The sequence below is a fragment of the Rhinatrema bivittatum genome, chromosome 9, assembly GCF_901001135.1.
Source record: "Rhinatrema bivittatum chromosome 9, aRhiBiv1.1, whole genome shotgun sequence".
Lineage (NCBI taxonomy): Eukaryota > Metazoa > Chordata > Amphibia > Gymnophiona > Rhinatrematidae > Rhinatrema > Rhinatrema bivittatum.
This window is the reverse complement of record NC_042623.1, coordinates 148,073,983-148,094,264: the sequence shown is the minus strand read 5'-3', so window position 1 is coordinate 148,094,264 and position 20,282 is coordinate 148,073,983. Positions and strand designations below refer to the sequence as shown.

General features: G+C 45.0%; 1 protein-coding gene across 2 annotated transcripts in view; it reads left to right on the top strand.

The window, feature by feature from the left end:
- EPHA4 (EPH receptor A4) overlaps positions 1-20,282 on the top strand; it is a 241,040-nt gene that overhangs the window by 90,130 nt on the left and 130,628 nt on the right. For both annotated transcript variants that reach the window (XM_029615382.1, XM_029615383.1), the window contains exon 5: positions 13,536-13,871. In XM_029615382.1, coding sequence (XP_029471242.1) covers positions 13,536-13,871 — 336 coding nt within the window. The remainder of the gene's footprint in view (positions 1-13,535; positions 13,872-20,282) is intronic.

The following is a 20,282-nucleotide window of genomic DNA, read 5'->3' as shown; positions in this document are numbered from 1 at the left end:
GAAGCTAGCATAAATCATCTCCCCTTGCTCGCGCCGCACGTTTATGCCATGCACGCGTGGATTATAAAATCCGGTGCGCGCGGCCCCTGGATTTTATGACATGCGCCCGCGTGTTATAAAATCACCACATCCACGTGTGCGTGCGCGTAGCTTTTAAAATCTACCCCTTAGAGAACAGGGCTCCAAATGTCTGTCGGACAGTCTCCGGAAAAGTGAGTGGAAGCAGACCAGAGGTAACATGAGCCATTTTCCTCCTTTGCTCATAAAGAAGACTGTAAAAACATGCTTAAAAGTTCATTTGCATAAGGTTGTGTTGGGGAATCGCTGCTCTAAGCTTTATCTGTTTTTCTCCGGCACTTGGTTGCATTCAGTCAAAGATGTTGATGCAGTAGAATAATGAGCGGGGGATGACTTCCTGGAGAAGAAACACAGGGGCTTTGAGTAGATGTTAGAGAAAACCAGAAAGACCTACAAACAGGAGTTTTTAACGTTCAGAATCAACCGTACTCGATTTGAAAGTGGACGGTTGTTTCACAGTTTGGCATTTCAAGTCTTGTACAGCGTGAAGGGACTCAGCAGCCAAGACAGAAATCTGTATGAGCTGCCAGAGCCTTTTTTCACCTTCATAATCAACATTCAGGAGCAGACATGCGGTGCTGTTTCAAGAACTTGTTATTTTAACCAAACAAAAAAATCATACAGTATAATCTTTTTATGGTCAACTTGATAGCCTGTATATAGTTGTTTAGCTATGCTTGCTGGTGGTTTGATGTTGTGGCTGCTTAAACAATGAGGTTTGATTATTCTTGATTGCTAACTTAAATGGGCCCCTAGCTTTACACTTGGAATAAATGACCTTGAATTAATTCAGTCAGCTTTGCCCATGCAAACAAAGTTAGAATGACAGATATTTTGGCATGGCCCAAGTTATTATTTTTTAAACTGTGAGCTGTAAAATATTTAATACTGGAGAAGCCCAAAACTAATACAGCTATAATTACCAGGATGTATGATAGAAGTGCTTGCTTTTAAAAGGGCTTTCTCTAGTTTAGGATATCAAAAAAAAAATAAAAAAATCGAAACATCCTTCCTTCAAACTGCGCACATCACTTAGTTTGCCTTTACATTTGCTCTTTCTAATTGGATTTAGTGCATTGCTGTATTTCCTTCAGAAAGTATATTGTTTTTAAATTACCATCTCAGTCATTTCAGTCAAGGCCTCGGCCTCTAATGCTTTCTGACAGGTATCAACATAATGAACCATAATGAAATGATGAGCAATCTACAGTGGGGACTCTGCGTGGGTTCTGCTAGTCCTGTGTGCCTGTCCTGCTAAAATCTGAGCACTGATTAAAGTCGCACTGTCCTTGCTTGTTTTCAAGGTCAAACATTTAAAGAAAAGTGGACTTTCTTTAGGTGCTGGATACAATCTTAATGTATAGGCAGATGTTTATTATAGTACATCTGAAATACTCCAGTGACTCCACAACTTTACCTTTTTTATAGTCATCGATTTACAATTTCCCCATGGCTTATTTGCCAGGGTAGAAATGTCCTTGTCATGTACTTGTTATGCTTCTCTTGCAGCCCTTTCATTCTCTTCCCCTCCTTTTTCTTCTCCTCCTCTGTTCCACATTCCCTTTCTCTCACAGCTCTCTCACTCTTCTAATCCCACGGCTCTTACACTCCTTTTCTGACCCTGTTGCCTTTCTCACTCTTTTTCCCTTCCTCCCACACCTCTTGGAGCTGCCTTGCTCTCTTCCCCTGCCCCCATCCACTCGCCGCCGTGCAGCCCTTCTCACGCTTTTCACTGCAGCTCTTCTGCTGCACGCCGTAGCTGCCTCCTCTGGGCCTTGATCGAGGCTGAGGATAGCCAAGACTTCTCCTCCAATGAAAAATCCACTTGCCCCAGCTGAGTGAGCAAGTGGATTTTGAAAACCCTGCATATAGTCAGTCACCTGTTTTGGCAATGTTTATTTGTTGAAATTAAATCTGGAATAGATTTATAGGGAAGATCTATATATATAACGCAAGTCAACATCTTATCTACAGGCAGATATGCTGCATAGTCTAAACTTCCTTGCACTTGGCTATCGGGATCCATCATCTTGCTTGATATGTTATGATTAATTGTCTGCTATAGGACTGAAACATTTTGCAGCTCTTTTAGGCTTGTGGTAATTCAGATTTTGCTGACAGCTTGCAGATTGGCACAGTCAACTTGATAAGGGGTTGGTGACACCTGCACATGGACTTCCTACTCTTGCTTTTCCTGTGTTGTAAATCAGGGGTCCCCCAAACTTTTTAAACAAAGGGCTGCATGCAACATTTCAAATCATTGGGAGGTCTGTGGAGGTGGGGGAGGGGGCAGAGGTTGGAGGGTTGCCCCTTTTGAGTCTGGCTATTTCAGTAATTTGAAGTGCTGAGGAAGAGGGGTAGCATAAAGCAGGAATCCTGCAGCAGTATGGCAGATAGGATGTTGGTAAAAATATTCCTAAGAGGTTGGCCACCCTTCCACACCTGGAAATCTACCACCTACCTCCCCCCCCCCCCCCCTCACAATCTGCATCTCTTCCCTGGGAGAGTGGGGGAAGGGGAATGGCAGGAAGATGCATTTGTGTCACACTCTCCCACTCACTCACACATCTCCATACACTCTTGCTTTTTTCTTCCTTCTCCTCCTCTCATTTAAACCTCTTCTCACTCAATGCACACTCTCACTCACACACCTCCACACACTCTTGCTTTCTTCCTCCTTCTCCTCCTCTCATTCATACCTCTCCTCCTTCTCACTCACACTCCTTCCCCTTCTTCTCTACTCCTTTTCCCACCTCTGGCCCTCCTCTCCACTAATATCATCCACATTCTCTCATCACGCCTCTCTCAACTTTCCTCCCCTGTCTCTCACTTCTCTAATCTCCACTCATCTTTCCCCTGTGTCTCACCCCTTCGCCACTCCTCACATTTATACTTCATCCCTTTCCTAAACCCCTCTTCACTCCTTAGACTCCTTCCCCACTCTTATTCATTCTCTTCCCCCCCCCCACGTCTCTCACTCATACTCCCTCCCGCGCCTCTCACATATTCCCTCTCCATTCTCTCATCCCCTTGCCACTCTTTTCATTCCCTCTTCCACCTCCTCCCCACACTTATCACCCACTCTCTCCCTTCCTCACTCCTTTTCTCACCTCACACTCCTCCTCTCCTTTCTTTCCCATCATTCACACTCTCATCTCCCTACCCCTCACTTTGCAGGGCTTCTGCTGGTAAGGGTTGGGGTCCCCACTAGCATTTCTTCCTTGCTTTGCTGCCACACAAGTCTTATTTGGCTGGCAGGGTTTGGGGACCCCCACCAGTCCTTCCTACATCTGTCAATATATATATATTTTTTTTTTGTAAACCTTGCTCCATGAGCTGATCTGGCCATGGACAAGGAACTGTCGGGTGGGGAGGAGCAGACTAAATTTCTATGGGGGCTGAATGTGGCCCATGGGACTTAGTTCAGGAATCCCTATTGTAAATAGTAAGTTGGAGACCTTTTCTGAGCACTTATGCCAGATACTTTTGAGACAACCAATGTAATCCATGATGAATAGCTGCAAATATGTTTATCAGGGAACAATAATCTAGTGTATCAACATAATTCCATAGATTGTCAGTTCTTCCGTGCAATTCTTTTCTTTTATTTCTTAAAAGACCTGGTCTGCTCAGGCCATGGTCACATTAAATCAATTAAAAACATGATGCACTTGTGTTTGTTTCATTTGTAATATGAGTTTTATGGATTTATCTAATGCACTTAGGAAGCCTACTGCTAAACAAGAAACATTTGTGGTCACAGGATCAGTACCCAGTAAAGCTTGTTTGCTAAGTCTGAGCATAGGGAATTTAAGTGACTCACTCAAGGGCACACAGTGAGGGATGAAAAGGAGAACTTGAAACCCAGTATCCAGGTTCTGTAGTTCTACTGGGCTAGACTCCTAGTCCCCAAGTGCAGAGACTGCTGGTGTTGGTTTAGGCAATGTGAATTTCTGTGCTCCTGTACCCAAAACAGATAGTGAAAGTCGCAATGAATAGTCAGGATGGGCCAGTTGGTCTTTATCTGCCATCACTTACTATGATACTGTGAAAGGTAGAGGTTATCTGTTTACGAGTGGTAATATTCAAGGGAAATATGCATACAAAATTTTTTTTTAAAAAACATGTATTTCCAATCCAGAAATCCAAAGTGAAGTGCAGTGGTGAGGATCAAGTGGAAAGAATACAGAACGGAAAAATGTAGTGTTGCCACTGTTAACGAAAGAGAAATTGTCAATCTATTAGAAGCTCGCACCATTTTGAAAGCATAAATAGGAAAGGAAAGTAGCAGATGACTGATATTTCAAGTGGCTGCTGCATTTAATGGACTGTTGATTTTGGACCTGACAGTTGTAAAAACACATTTCAAGTAATGATAAATGACCAGGCCTGTTTCTTGGAGCTCTCCAGCAAAGAAGCCAGGGATAGCCCTAAATGGAAGTGCTTCCGTACAACTAGGCCTCCAGCAGCAAGAGAGCCATCCCCCTGCTGCTCAAAGAGAGCAATTAGAAACAGCAGCAGCAGCTACCAATGTGGCAGAAAAAACACAGGCTTTATCTCAAAGTCAAAATTTACACCTCCAGTAGTGTTCCTGTTCGCTCTGCCTTATAGCCTTTCTTTCCACTGGAGACAGATGAACCCCCAAAGGCTTGTCCACAAGAGTTTTACAGGTCGCAGCCTGAAGCATCCTCGGCAGCCCTGAAATCAGCACTTGGGTAATGAAACTTCACGAGGTGGAGACTGAGAGCCTAGGAGTAATGTTGACCGATATTGAACCTGCTTTTCCAAGAACCGTGGGAGCCCTTTCAAGCTATTCTTACTAGTATAGCTCTTGGACTAGGGTCCTGCGTAGGAGTTCACGGGGTACGCACACAATTCTCGGGGATTAAATATCCTTCCCAGTTAACTCACTCTTTTCAGCTCCAATCCTCCAGGAATCTCCATAGTTTCGATTTGGCTCACACCTTTTCATTGGTAGGTGCAAGGCAAGTTACAATCAAGTTCTGTAGATATTTCTCTGTTCCCATAAAGCTCACAATGTAAGGGGCTCATTCACTAAGCCGTGGTAAATGATCCTGTTGCTCTGTGACTTCCACAGTAATTTTCCCCATGGAAAAACACTGTGAGTAAAATATAACGTGCACGATGGCCCAGCACAGCTTTCTTCTCCCCTTCTCATTCCTGATCCTCTCTCCCGATTCCTGATCTCCCCTTCATCTCCTATCCCCTTCCCATCCCTAAAATCTCCTTTTCCTCTGCTCTCCCCCCCCCCCCCCACCTATTAAACTCCCAAAAGAATAAATTACACAGGTGCAAAGCAAGGCTGGAAAATCTACTAAATCTTTATTATGCAAAATAAATTAACATTATTAAATATGCAAAATGATTCAAATCTATGCACACATGCAACAGAATTGCCACATTATTTTCTGACTGGTGCCACAAAATCTACTCCTGAGCTGCTGCAGGAAATTAGTAGCAGTGGGCATAATATGGCCCTTATTTACAGAGTGCACTGAACTTTCTTTCACTCGCAGGCCAATGCAGAAATCTAGGCATTAAAACACTCTGCACCGGATTTCAGCACACGGTTTTTTAATGCTCAGATTAACATCTTTTTTTGTAACTCCCAATGCAGCAAGCTAATGATATGCTAATGCATCGGGAGTAAAAAAGAAAGCGGATTGCCTGTAAAATATACGTTCGGTTCAGGCCAAATGCACTTTAACTCGAAGGGGGGCATCCCTGACAGGTAGCTCGACTCCGGATAAATATTTATCCGGCTAAGTAGCAGTGAACCTCACCAGATAGACGGATAAGTACTGACTTACTCAGCTATCTGGCAGCTGTTACCCTCTGCCACATTGCCAAATAAGTCAGTGCTTAACCAGGTAAATGGCAGCAGCTGCTACTTAGCCATGTATCCAAGTTCATTTTCCCCCTTTTTAGGGGTTTCAAGTGTCAGTGCAGTAGTGATAGAAACTTTAACTCCAGCTCTGATTTGGGAGTTAAGTTTCCAAGGTGTGTTGGACCAAATGCAGTCTCTCTGCATCGGGGAGTACTGCTTATTAATGCCCTCATTTGCATGGGATTTCCATGCAATGGCACCAAGCAGTACTCCCATTTAGGGATGCATATTTTCTACTCGCAAAACTCCTTGCTGTATCAGCAGTCAATTTACTGCACAGAAATGTGCATTCAAGGGGCAAGCAGCAAGGTGCGTTCGACTGAACGCACCTTTCTGCATGACGGTGTTTTTAGAAGTCAGCTTCTGATATTTTAAACTGCATGTTTTTTGTGAGATTTGCTAAAACATTAGAATGGGATATCCATTGCATGGAACTGAATAGAACATTACAGCATTGAGACCATCACATATCTCATCTGTTTAAGCTCTGCCGTGCCCCTATCAGGATGTCATTTTCTTCCTGCCATCCCAGCCCTCTCTTTCCCCCAACCAGAAAAGATAAAAGGTCATTACTGATATGTCTAAGATTTTCTACAGTCTTATGGGAGGCACTGGCAGTGTCATTTGAAGCCCACTGTGCATGAAGGTTAAATGCAGGCTCACATTTCTAGAGGAGATACTGTTTTAGCCAAGATTTTAAAACAAGGCCAGAAACAAAAAGGAAAAAGGTGATAATCTGAGTGAAATGTGGTGGCCTGAGGTATAGAATCCTGCTTCTAGTAGCCAGGTCTGAATTCCAAGCAGCAGTGGCTTCCATTTTCAATTTTGTAAATTAGAGCAAAAAACTACTACTACTACGTATTGTTTTTAAAGTGCTTCTAGACATACAGAGTCCCTGCACACTGGAGCTTGCTGTCTAGTCAAGCCAAACAAGAGCCTGTGGGAAGCGTATTTATTGTAGAGCAGTGTTTAGGATTTAAAAGGACCTGCACTGGTTATGCAATTTGTTATTGCATCAAAGGAGAGGGCAAGTGATGCTCTTGTTTATTATGTAAATGCGGGCCACTCACAAAACAGCAACCGGGTGCTTTCAGCTCAGCTGGGTTAGCAGTTTGGTTTTTATCTCAGCTGTCCATATCATGTGAGAGAAATGGGTCTGCTTGCAGAGTTTACTCACTTTGGAGGCATCATCCGAGACCTTCCTATTAATACCATGATCATCCTCATTATTCATGCCTGCCTCTGATACAAACCTTACATTATTTATTTTGTTGTTTTCTTAGTATCCTAAATGGGGGGGGGTGCCATACCTTGAGTTAGGGGGACCATGACTCCCTTCCCCGGAGAAACTTGCTATCTAAATGGGTCTCTGAGGCAAATGGGAGACAGAGTGAACTGCAGGATTTGAACTTGGGTCTCCAGATTCCCTAGCTACTTGGCTACACCCGATGAACTTTTAGGGCTGTTCTAAGAAAGACCTTGCTTGATTGAAAATGAAATGCAATTAGGTGACTGGAAACAAAGGCGTGGATGTTCTGAAATGTTCCAAAGAGAGAGGGTGTGCTTGTGCATGTTTCTTGCTTTTGTCACATCAGCACATTTTAAGTTGGGGGATATAAAATTGATACTGGTTCAAGGGATAAACAACCAAGCAGCCTTGATGCCGAGCTTGGCTAGTTGCCATGATTAATATCTGGCCAAGTCTTCTATGCAATGTGGTTATGAAGGGTGAAACCATGGGACATAAACTGGGGAGTCATCCTATAACAGCAGCACTAGCAAAGGTATTTAATTAGTTCAGTTGGCAGCTAAAAGTAACAAAATCATCCGTATCCCCCTTTTTTAAAATTTTGTTCCACATTTTGTTTTAATCCTGATGAGTTGTTGGTATGGGAAGTAGTTTTCAAAGCATTTCCTACTAAGTCACTATTACCAATGTGAATCTTAAGTAAATCAGGGTCTGGCTGTGCTGATCATTAACAGAAGCCTATTCAGGTATCAGTCGCACTGGTACATGGTTGAATACGATATACAAAATACGGAGTTGGGAAAGGGTAATCTTGACTATCTCAATATAAAAGGCATTTGGGTTTATAGCTGTGTTTGTATCCCATGTGCACACGAGCTGAAGGGACATAGTGCACACTAATAGAAATTACTGTGCGCTCTTTAGTGGACTCCGGAATAGAGGGCATCACAGCTCAGCGGGTGCCATCTCACACAGCTTGACTGGTGGCACGGCAGCGATTAGCGATAAGGGGGACCTGATATTCCTGGAAGGAGGATGGGTGCAGGATCAGTACAGTCATGTCAGTGCAGTCAGGGGACCAGAGCATTGTATCCTGTCATTTTGCACAGGTTGTCCTACTAGTAACTGTGATAAAAAGCTCTGACCGTTTTATTACAACAAAATGTGTATACAAACTACATCAGCCAGAAAACTTAAGCTCCCCACACACATACACACAGAGCAACAAGGTGGCATAAAACAAGTTGTATTACTGTTTTAACCAATGATAGGCAATGAGATCTTATGGTTCATTGGATATCCTGTGATGCTATTTGGGGATAATATGAATGTGTTTGGAAAGACTAGGGTTGGTGTTTCAGTAGTGCATAGTTCTTTGTTCAGTGGAAGATGATGCACCAATTCCTCATCAATATAAGCAATGCTAGTGCTGCATTACAAATATTCTGGTGCCTTCCATGGGTGTTCCTCGTTTCATTCTTTCATCAGGTCCAAGAAATGTGTTTTCATTGTTTGGATTCTGCCCCCTCAATCCCCCAATAGAGCACTTCCTGAGAGTGCCAAACCTTGTCTACCTGAGTTTCTGAAGCACTTATGATAGAAAGACCTGAACTATAATAATTTTTTAGTTTGCATTTGTTCTGCCTCAAAGTTATAAGTAGTGGTGCAACCCTGCTGGTTTTGTGTTTAGTTTTGATTCTGAACACAAAATCAGTGACCTCCCAGCCAATCAGATTACTCACTTTCCTCCAGCCATTTCATAACATGTGTTCCCTTGAAACTGGCAGTGCTTTTTGTTCCACACCCACAACAAAAGAAAATTAGCACAGGCTGTGGTATTTAATATTTCTCCACTGCATTCAGAAGCCATTAATCCACACCTGATAGGCAAACCTGACCAACAGTGAACTGGTTTAGAACATCAGTACTTGTCAGTCTCAACTTGTCCAGCTGGTCCAGTAAAGGAAAACTATAATTTAATGCTCACAGAAATCCACACACCCAGTAAGTCGTTAAAACAAACCGCCCTGCCAAGCAAAGCACTGTGCAAAAATATAAATAAATAAAAGATCAGTCCCAACTTTTCTTATACAGCAGCAAAATGCACTCTGCTGCCAAGTTACGGTGGAGAAATGGACATGTTAGAGCAGGATTCTTCATTTTTAAAAAAAATATTTTATTTATAAATCAGATATACAAAAAAGATGAAACTCTTAACACATGTTCCGTGCCGACTTCACTGACGTACAAGTCCCACACCTGCACCTCATTTTAAAGTGAATTTCAAAAGCCTGGCGCGTGCATTAATTAGGGGATGTGCAAATATATCGGGCTCGTGCACACCGAGTGGATTTTAAAAGATGCCGAGACATGCGCATATCTCCCGGAGCACGCACATCTCAAAAGCTTTCAAAAAGGGGCAGGGTCTGGGCAAAGCATGGGCACTTTGGAGCTTGAAGCCGAGATGTGCGCAGAAATACTTAAGTGATCTGGGATGCGCCGAGGACCCCTGTTGCATAACTTTACTTCTGCTATGGATGCCATGTATGTTATAAAATAAAGATAAATAGGCAGATCTGCAGGGTTTTGAGGGTTGAGGATAACTGGGGGAGAGAAGGCTATTAAACCGGGGGGGGGGGGGGGGGGGGTTTGAAAGAAATCTCTCTTAACTGGGCGAACTGGGACCGAACTGGTAAAACTGGAAATGTCATCGGTGCAAGCTCCTTTTAAAAACCCCACAACTCACACAGTAGAAGCAGCATTTGTGTGCATGTGCGTGCATCTAGGCTATTTTATAACTTGCACGCATATATGTGCACAACTTATAAAATAGCCATGTCCCTGAGCGCAAGCCGACAAAGGAGCACACACGTGCGCCAGCGTGCCATCTTTTAAGTTTAAGGTAGAAAGGAACAGAGACATGATCAATGTGCTATGATAATTTCACTGTGCATCAACAAACTGGGGCTGAAGCTTTTCTTAAGGCTTAAGAAGGCTCCCTCCTAAGTGAGATGGTAGTAAGAAGCTCATGACCCTTACAGAAGTGCTTGTATAAGTGCTGAGGTGGCAAGTTGCGATATCCCTGTTAGTAAAAAGTCAAATGCTGCGTGCTAAGCAAGTTTTAAAATGTATGTAATAAATAGATACATTCCCCCTTGTTTCAATTAAATATGCTACCGCCCAGTCATGTTTGCAATGCTGTCCACAATTTCCCTTGACGCCTGGAAGTCGTCATGTTCAGAGCAGTGTCATAAAATGACCTTGCAGAGAATGGAAATCCATAGAACATAGAAATGATGGCAGAAAAGGTCCACATAGTCAGTGTAGTGTATCTTGTCATGTGTGTCATCCCAGCCTCCGTGGACCAGTTGGATCTTCCGAGCAGCAGGTAATTTGCAGTTCTCTTGTTTACTCGACTCCTGGAGGCTCAGCAGGGACAATAGAACAACCTAACTCCAGCATCTGAACCCTGTTATAGCAGATAGAACATCAAGAAAAAGAGATCTCTGATCAGATGAGAATCCAACTGCTTGCTTCAACTATGAAATGGCATTCTATATTCCAGGCCTCAGAAAAACAAGGCATCAAATCAACTCTTCTGCCTGTAATCATAGTCTGAACTGTTTTAACTAGTTTACAAACCAGAAAAGACTACTACTGCTAATACTACTATTATTTATCATTTTTACAACACTACTAGACATATGCAGCATTGTACAGATACATATAAAATCCAGTCCTGCTCCATGGAGCTTACAGTCTAATCAAGACAAACATGCATGACAAAGAGGAGTCTGTGGAAAGTTTATTTAATGTAGAGAAGGTTTAGGCTTTAAAACCAACCTTAGAAAGGTGAGAATTTAGACTGGACAGAGGGAGCATGAGGCACCAAATCAGGAAGTTTATTCCATGTAGATAGCGTGGAGGTGGAGGAGAAAGGCATAGACGACAGCAACTTTCCTGATGAATGGAATTCACGAGGAAGAGAGTAGGAAGAGAAGAGAGAAGATAGGGCCAGCAGGGTGAATGTATATGTAGGTGAGTAAGAAAAGCTTGAGATGTATGCGGAAGTGGATTAGAAGCCAATGTAGTACTTGAAAAGAGGGGTTACATGGTCATAGCGATGTTGAAGGAAGATAAGTCATGCAGCTGAGTTCTGAATAGACTACTGCAGAGAATGATGGTTCAGTGGAAGGCCAGAAAAGGCAGCTGCAGTACTCTTAAGCGGGAGGTGATAAGAGAGTGGACGAGCATTTTGGTAGCATGCTCAGAAATGAAGGGATGGATTTCAGCAATGTTGCAGAGGAAGACATGACAAGGTTTAGCAGTGTTTTGGATGTGTGTAGAGAAGGAAAGGAAAGCATCATACATGACCCCCGAGAAACTAGGAGGATGAGCATGCCATTCACAGAGACCGAAAAAGAGGGATAAGGAGAAAGACATGAAGTTTTGCCTTGGCCATGTTAAGTTTAAGGTGGTGTCAGGACATTCAGACAGAGATTTCAGACAAGCAAGCTAAGATTTGAGACTTGGTTCTTGGTGAAATTTCTCGTGTAGAGAGGTAGATGTGGAAGTCAGTATAAAAGTGGTACTGAGAGCTGTGGGAGGAGGACATGGCACCTAAGGAAGAAGTATAGAGAGAGAAGAGAAGAGGGCACAGGACAGAGCCTAGAAGCACACCGACCGACAGCGGCATAGCAATGGAGGAAGAACCACTAAAAAATACATTTAAAAGCATAATGGGAGAGGAAAGAAGAAAACCAGGGTAGAGCACAGTTGCTAGCACTTCTTTTAAGCCCTGGCAATCTATTAATAAGGATATTGATTAGGTTTAACTTGGATTGATTCCACAGAAATCTGTGGATTCTGCTAGCATAGATCTTTTAAGAAATTTTGCCCAAGGTCTCAGATTTCCACAGATCTGATGTGGATTTTTTAAAAAATTGAAAAAAGGTGTGTTGAATTACTTCACAACACAATTTTTAGATAATTTGCATATGTCTTCTGTTGAACTTCAGAAGTGAAAGAGGGAGGGAAAATAGTGGGTGATATTATGAGAGCACACTGGGGTATCCATTTTATTATTCAGTGACATGGCTTTTTTAGGTTAATTTTAAAATTATTTCTTTCATATCCTTTATCCACTTGTAATACACTCGATTGTCTGAAGACATTTATATATAGAACATTTTGGATGGGTATTTGCCACCAGTCATGTCATGAGGCCTACCATGAAATATGACTCAAAAACCTCTCCTCTCTCTCTGTCTTCCTATTTTTCTCTTTGTTTCTTGATCCAGGGGATTTTCTCTCCTTTCCCAGCAAACAGGCCTCAGGCCAGTGCAATGAATCCTACTCGCAATCTGAGCTTTCTGTTAGTCCTGTGTCATCGCACTGGAGCCGAGCTTGCCGGTGTTCTTCTTCGCTCCTTCATTGCTCTGTGTTCAGGAAAGCAAAGTGCCATTCCCCTCTATCGCTGCTGATGCACACCACTTAGCGCTTCCCTTCCATCTTTCCTTTCATGCCGGAGATGATGTGCCTGCTCATCTCTGCTGTGACCTGCCAGCATCTGCTTCCTTAGTTTTCTGCTTCATTGCTCCTCTGTTTAGACACAGCCATGCCCTGTCCCACATACTAATTACTGACTTCTTGCTGCTGAAGGAGCTTGATTCATTGTGGCACATTTTCCCATGTGAAACTGGACACAGTGCCTTGGAAAGTGGCTTAATGGACTTGAGAGTAATCACGGTTAGCCCAAAGCTGGCTTCAGAATGTATGTGATGGCTGGCATCCTAAAAGGGACTCTAGCAATGATGTTGTTTTTAAAGCCAAAATAGTAAGGAAATTGTTAAACCTGGAGTTCTGTCTCAGTGACTTTCTAGGTTTAGATTTTGGACTTGTACATAAAAAGAAAGGAATATTTGTCCAGTTTTGCATGATTACTGTAGCTGTGCAATAAAAAGATGAGAAATTCTTTCTATTTATATTTTTTCCTGTCTCTTATTGCTGGAGTTCTAAGGAATTCTCTAAAATTATGCATTTGAAGAATATAATGAACTTGCGCAAAACCAAATAATAGTTTAAAGGAAGCTCTTCTGATACAGCTTGATGTTGCACACAATCTTTCTTTCCCCTAGGCTCCTCTGTCTCTGTATTTCTTCTTCTTCTTCTTTTTTTTTTTTTTTTTTACAAAATATGTTGTTGCTGTTGTATTTTCATTATTTAGCCTTTCTGTAGCAAAGTTATTCCAATGTTGAAATATTAAAAAATTAAGGTCACCATGGAAATCTTGTTTTGCAGGGCCCCCATCTGCCCCTCTAAATCTTATCTCCAATGTTAATGAGACATCGGTGAACCTGGAATGGAGCCCACCTCAGAATACTGGAGGTCGACATGACATCTCCTACAATGTGGTGTGCAAGAGGTGTGGAGCTGATCTGAGCCGCTGCCGGCCATGTGGAAGTGGGGTGCACTTCAATCCCCAGCAAGGCAGTTTGAAGACCACCAGAATCTCCATCACTGACCTTCAAGCACATACTAACTACACTTTTGAAATCTGGGCTGTGAATGGAGTCTCCAAGCAGAATCCTAGCCAGGAGCAGGCTGTTTCTGTCACTGTGACCACTAATCAAGCAGGTAAGAGTTCATAATCTTCCTCTTTCTCCTCTCCTCTTGCACATGTGATATCAGTCTCTGTATTTATAAAGAAACCAACCTAGTATGTGAGATACTTTTATTGGACCAATGACCCATCACTTCTCTTCCTTTCTTTTTCTCGCTGCTTAAATGTTTTTCTGTAGATTTGCGACTTAAAAAATGAAATAAATGCTGGGACAGTCCAGCCCTTTCTGTTAATAGTGACACAGCTTCATCATCTTAAATCATCACAGGAGTCTTGGGGATAAAGGGAAGCATCAGACTTAAGTGGCTTTGATGTCAGGCTTGGGAGACACAGATAAGAGGAGAGTTGCATGAAGAATTCAGCTGACAAATATTATAGGAGCTTAAATATTTAAGCACTTGTTTCCTTTGCTCTGTGGGTGTATAGCAAGCTGAACATTTTTGACTAATTGGGAGTTGCTGTGTACATGTCTGTGAGTGTATGTGTGCATGGGTGGAGAGACAAAGAAACTTCCACCCTATGATTTCACTTACTGGTGAAAATCAGAATGAAGAAGCAAACTAGAATGTCTAGCAAGATGACGCGTTTTAGAAGTGAATGTCTGTGAGCCCTTGGGTGGTGGACAGAGCTCACAGACCGTGTGAACCTTTTTCCTTCCTTATGGTTTACAATGCAAACCTAAACCTTTTGAATATGCAAACCCGCATTGCTGTTTGATTTCCTACGAACAATAGTTCTTCCCATCAGGCGGTCTGTACTTGTGCCAGCATTTCAAAATATGAAAATGTGTAAGACCCAGCAAATGCACCAGTGAGAGAGTGCAGCAGGAACTCTTGTAATGGGCAAATGCAAAAGTAGAAGAAGCCTTGCCTGCCTTCATTGTGTACTGTGCATTTCCAAGAAACAAAATAATTTTGCTAGAAGTTAAATTATTTTGAAATCCCTAGTCCTTTAATTTTTCTTGAATCAAACTGGTCTCCTTGATCAACAGAAAAAAAAAAATCTGTATATTTTATGAGCATCGCTGGGAGAATTCAGAATTGTGTATATTTCAAAAAGTTTCAGTTCTTCATCTGTAGAGGAGTCTGAAATCTGCATTTCTTAGCATGTAGCCAGATGGATTCAGGGCCAATGGATTATGCTGCCCTGCCAGCAGATGGAGATGAAGTCAGATTTCAAAGCTGACATCACCCTAGATACACCCCTGCAGTGCCCTCAGCCCTTAAGTATTTCTCCATCTCTAGCAGATGGTGGCCATATCTCTCCCTATGGGGATTGCTGTACTTTTTGGAAGGAGAAAATCTACATTTAAACTGGAGAAAAAAATTGAGCCCTGCTCTCCTGCGGTGATACCTAAAGGTCACTCCCCCAGTTGAGAATTCCTGAGGTGATTTCCAAAATCGCTCAGAGGTGTGCATTGGTTGGGTGGCCAGTTCCTGGCATGAACTTTGCTACTTAAGCAGCTGAAAGGAAGGGGGTGCAGAAAGCCGGTAAGCACTAGGGATGTGAATCGTTTTTCAACGATTAAAATTATCGTCCGATAATGTTAATATCGTCTTAAATCGTTATAGAACACGATACAATAGAAATTCTAACGATTTATCGTTAAAAATCGTTAAATCGTGTTAGTGCGCACTAACGGGAGTTAGTGCGCACTAACTCCCAGTTAGTGCGCACTAACTCGATTTAGTGCGCACTAACTGAAATGATACAAATAAACACTTTCCAGGTCACTGAAGGTCAGTTAGGAATGAATATGTGTTCCTATTGGCTGGCTGCCCTCTTATCTATTGATGTTACCAAGGTTACCACTGAGGTGATGGTTGGGGGGATGGGAAATGGAACTGGAAACTAACGAACACCAACAGAAATGAAACAAAGTGTTCACACTTCCCAGGTCAGTAAAGGTCACTTAGGAATGAATATGTATTCCTATTGGCTGGCTGTGCTCTTATCTATTGATGTTACCAAGGCTAACACTGAGGTAATGGTTGGGGGGATGTGAAATGGAAACAGTTGGAAGCTTGACAAAAAAAGTAATGTAATGATCAGCACTCACGTGACTAGAACTTGTTTGTTTATTATTTTTGTTAGCAGGCACCTGAAATGCTAGTGCATGTTGAATTTGCCAATCACTGTGCATTTTAGAAAGGTGGTCCTGGCTGGAACTGTACACAGTTCAATATATGTAATTGATTGTTGGTAAGTGTAGATTTTAAGTGATTTTCCTGCACACAGTGCCCTAACCCTGGCACCAGGGGTGTTGTGATCTTCCTGCACACAGTGCCCTAACCCTGATACCAGTCTGAGACAGCTCCCTCCCTGCATTACTAGTGAGAGGCTGGCTTCACAGACAGGGGGGAGCTGCCTGACCCTCACTCCTGACTTCCCCCATGTCCCAGCTAGTGAATGGTGTGTGGGTGAGGGGGGGGGGGGAGGATGGTGAAGTCTGAGACAGCTCCCTCCCTGCATTACTAGTGAGAGGCTGGCTTCACAGACAGGGGGGAGCTGCCTGACCCTCACTCCTGACTTCCCCCATGTCCCAGCTAGTGAATGGTGTGTGGGTGAGGGGGGGGGGGGGAGGATGGTGAAGTCTGAGACAGCTCCCTCCCTGCATTACTAGTGAGAGGCTGGCTTCACAGACAGGGGGGAGCTGCCTGACCCTCACTCCTGACTTCCCCCATGTCCCAGCTAGTGAATGGTGTGTGGGTGAGGGGGGGGAGGGAGGATGGTGAAGTCTGAGACAGCTCCCTCCCTGCATTACTAGTGAGAGGCTGGCTTCACAGACAGGGGGGAGCTGCCGGATCCTCACTCCTGACTTCCCCCATGTCCCAGCTAGTGAATGGTGTGTGGGTGAGGGGGGGGGGGAGGATGGTGAAGTCTGAGACAGCTCCCTCCCTGCATTACTAGTGAGAGGCTGGCTTCACAGACAGGGGGGAGCTACCTGACCCTCACTCCTGACTTCCCCCATGTCCCAGCTAGTGAATGGTGTGTGGGTGAGGGGGGGGGGGGGGAGACGATGGTGAAGTATGAGACAGCTCCCTCCCTGCATTACTAGTGAGAGGCTGGCTTCACAGACAGGGGGGAGCTGCCTGACCCTCACTCCTGACTTCCCCCATGTCCCAGCTAGTGAATGGTGTGTGGGTGAGGGGGGGGGGGAGGATGGTGAAGTCTGAGACAGCTCCCTCCCTGCATTACTAGTGAGAGGCTGGCTTCACAGACAGGGGGGAGCTGCCTGACCCTCACTCCTGACTTCCCCCATGTCCCAGCTAGTGAATGGTGTGTGGGTGAGGGGGGGGGGAGGATGGTGAAGTCTGAGACAGCTCCCTCCCTGCATTACTAGTGAGAGGCTGGCTTCACAGACAGGGGGGAGCTGCCTGACCCTCACTCCTGACTTCCCCCATGTCCCAGCTAGTGAATGGTGTGTGGGTGAGGGGGGGGGGAGGATGGTGAAGTCTGAGACAGCTCCCTCCCTGCATTACTAGTGAGAGGCTGGCTTCACAGACAGGGGGGAGCTGCCTGACCCTCACTCCTGACTTCCCCCATGTCCCAGCTAGTGAATGGTGTGTGGGTGAGGGGGGGGGGGAGGATGGTGAAGTCTGAGACAGCTCCCTCCCTGCATTACTAGTGAGAGGCTGGCTTCACAGACAGGGGGGAGCTGCCGGACCCTCACTCCTGACTTCCCCCATGTCCCAGCTAGTGAATGGTGTGTGGGTGAGGGGGGGGGGGGAGGAGGATGGTGAAGTCTGAGACAGCTCCCTCCCTGCATTACTAGTGAGAGGCTGGCTTCACAGACAGGGGGGAGCTGCCTGACCCTCACTCCTGACTTCCCCCATGTCCCCTGCTAGTGAATGGTGTGTGGGTGAGGGGGGGGGGGGGAGGATGGTGAAGTCTGAGACAGCTCCCTCCCTGCATTACTAGTGAGAGGCTGGCTTCACAGACAGGGGGGAGCTGCCTGACCCTCACTCCTGACTTCCCCCATGTCCCAGCTAGTGAATGGTGTGTGGGTGAGGGGGGGGGGGGAGGAGGATGGTGAAGTCTGAGACAGCTCCCTCCCTGCATTACTAGTGAGAGGCTGGCTTCACAGACAGGGGGGAGCTGCCTGACCCTCACTCCTGACTTCCCCCATGTCCCAGCTAGTGGATGGTGTGTGGGTGAGGGGGGGGGGGGAGGAGGATGGTGAAGTCTGAGACAGCTCCCTCCCTGCATTACTAGTGAGAGGCTGGCTTCACAGACAGGGGGGAGCTGCCTGACCCTCACTCCTCCGGGGTGATCTTCCTGCACACAGTGCCCTATCCCTGATACCAGGGGTGTTGTGATCTTCCTGCATGCAGTGCCCTATCCCTATTAATACCAGGAGTGTTGTGATCTTCCTGCATGCAGTGCCCTATCCCTAATACCAGGGGTGTTGTGATCTTCCTGCATGCAGTGCCCTATCCCTGATACCGGGATGTGTGCAAGAAGATCCCAACACCCCCGGTATCAGGAATAGGGTACTGTGTGCAGGAAGATCACAATACCCCTGGTATCAGGGTTAGGGCACAAGTTCTAGTCACATTGACTGATCACATTACTTGTTTTGTCAAGCTACCAACTGTTTCCATTTCCCATCCCCCATATACTGTCAGTGGGAAGCTTGGTAACATGAATAAATAAGAGGGCAGCCAATAGGAATACATATTCATTCCTAAACTGACCTTAACTGACCTGAAAAGTGTCAAATTGTATCATTTTCAGTTAGTGCGCACTAACTCTCCGTTAGTGCGCACTAACTCCCGTTAGTGCGCACTAACTCGAGTTAGTGCGCACTAATCGGAAAAAAACGATTTTTTAACGATTTTTTAACTAAAAAATCGTGCCTAACACGATTTTCTTGCCCTGCCACACGATTTCTATCGTTAAGACGATATGGAAAACGATTCACATCCCTAGTAAGCACTAAGCCCAGGTAAGCAAAAAAAATAAAAAGAGAAAGAAGAAGATTTACCTCCTGATTCAGAGACATTTGGAGAGGTTTCAGTAAGAGTTCCTCTGGTCTCTTTGCTCGGCGCACCATACCGATGTCATTTCTGACCCCATTGGGGTAAGGGGAAGTAGGCTTCCAAGTGGGTTGAGCGGCCCCCCAGTGGGCTAGGCCCCACTTTAGGCTTGCTTGGCATAGCATGTGGTAGGCTGCGGCAGCGCCAACTTGCACACGTCTTTGTGCATGCCGTATTGCCCTTCATAGAATGTCAGTCCATGAGTGCGTTGGCTCTGCGCACACGCTGTGTGCATAGCAAGTGCATCAGTTGATGAGCACGATACACCCAATGGTGTGAAGCTATCTCCAAGTTCTCAGTTTGATGGCAGCATTCCTGGAGGTAGTGCCATGGGCGAGGGCACATATGCGACCACTTCAACACTCACTACTTTCACGTTGGAAATCACAGTCTCAAGACTATTCAATTCACCTCCACTTACCAATGGGAGTATGCTCTCGGCTCCAGTGGTGGCTGCAGGAAGCTCATCTGAGCAGGGGTGTATTCCTGCCCTCTCCGAACTGGCTGGTCCAGCTCTGGGGCTGGGGAGCTCACTGTCAGGAACTGATGGCCTAGGGACGATGGACCGAGAAAGAAGCTCTCTGGAACATCAACCGTTTGGAAGCCTGGGCAGTCAGATTGGCATGTCTACAATTCAGCCACAGACTCCAGGGTCAAGCAGATCATGTAATGTCAGACAATGCAACAATGGTAGCCTTCATCAACCACCAGGGTGGAACCAAGAGCCAGCAAGTGTCATAGGAGATAGATCTCCTTATGGAATGGGCGGAAACACATCTACAGATGATCTCAGCCTCCCGCATCGCAGGAAGAGACTACGTCAGAGCAGACTTTCTAAGTAGGGAGAGTCTGGATCCAGGAATGTGGGCATTGTCAGCAAAGCCTTTCAGCTGATAGTAGATCGCTGGGGTCTCCTGTCCATCAACATGCTGTCTGCATATCAGAATGTGAAGGTTTCCCCGATTCTTCAGTTGCAGAAGAGTTCAGTGGTCCCTGGGGATTGACTTGGCCGGAAGAAGAGTTGCTATACACTTTCCCTCTGTAGCCCCTGCTGGGCAGGGTCATTCGCAAAATCGAGCACCACAAAGGGCTAGTCCTATTAGTAGCTCCAGATTGGCCTAGGTGTTCGTGGTATGCGGACATGCAAAGACTCCTGGTGGAGACCCCCCTGTGCCTCCCACCGCACTGGGAATTCTGCAGCAGTAATTGCAACCTTACTCTGAGCGTGGAAGTTCTCTACGTCCCTAGCATATGTGCTGGTCTGGAAAGTATTTGAGGCCTGGTGAGAGGAATGCGGTGTCCCCAATCAGGCGGTCAAAATCCTATTAATTCTGGATTTTTTGCAGGACGGCTTGAATAAAGGTTTGACCCTTTACTCCTTGCAGG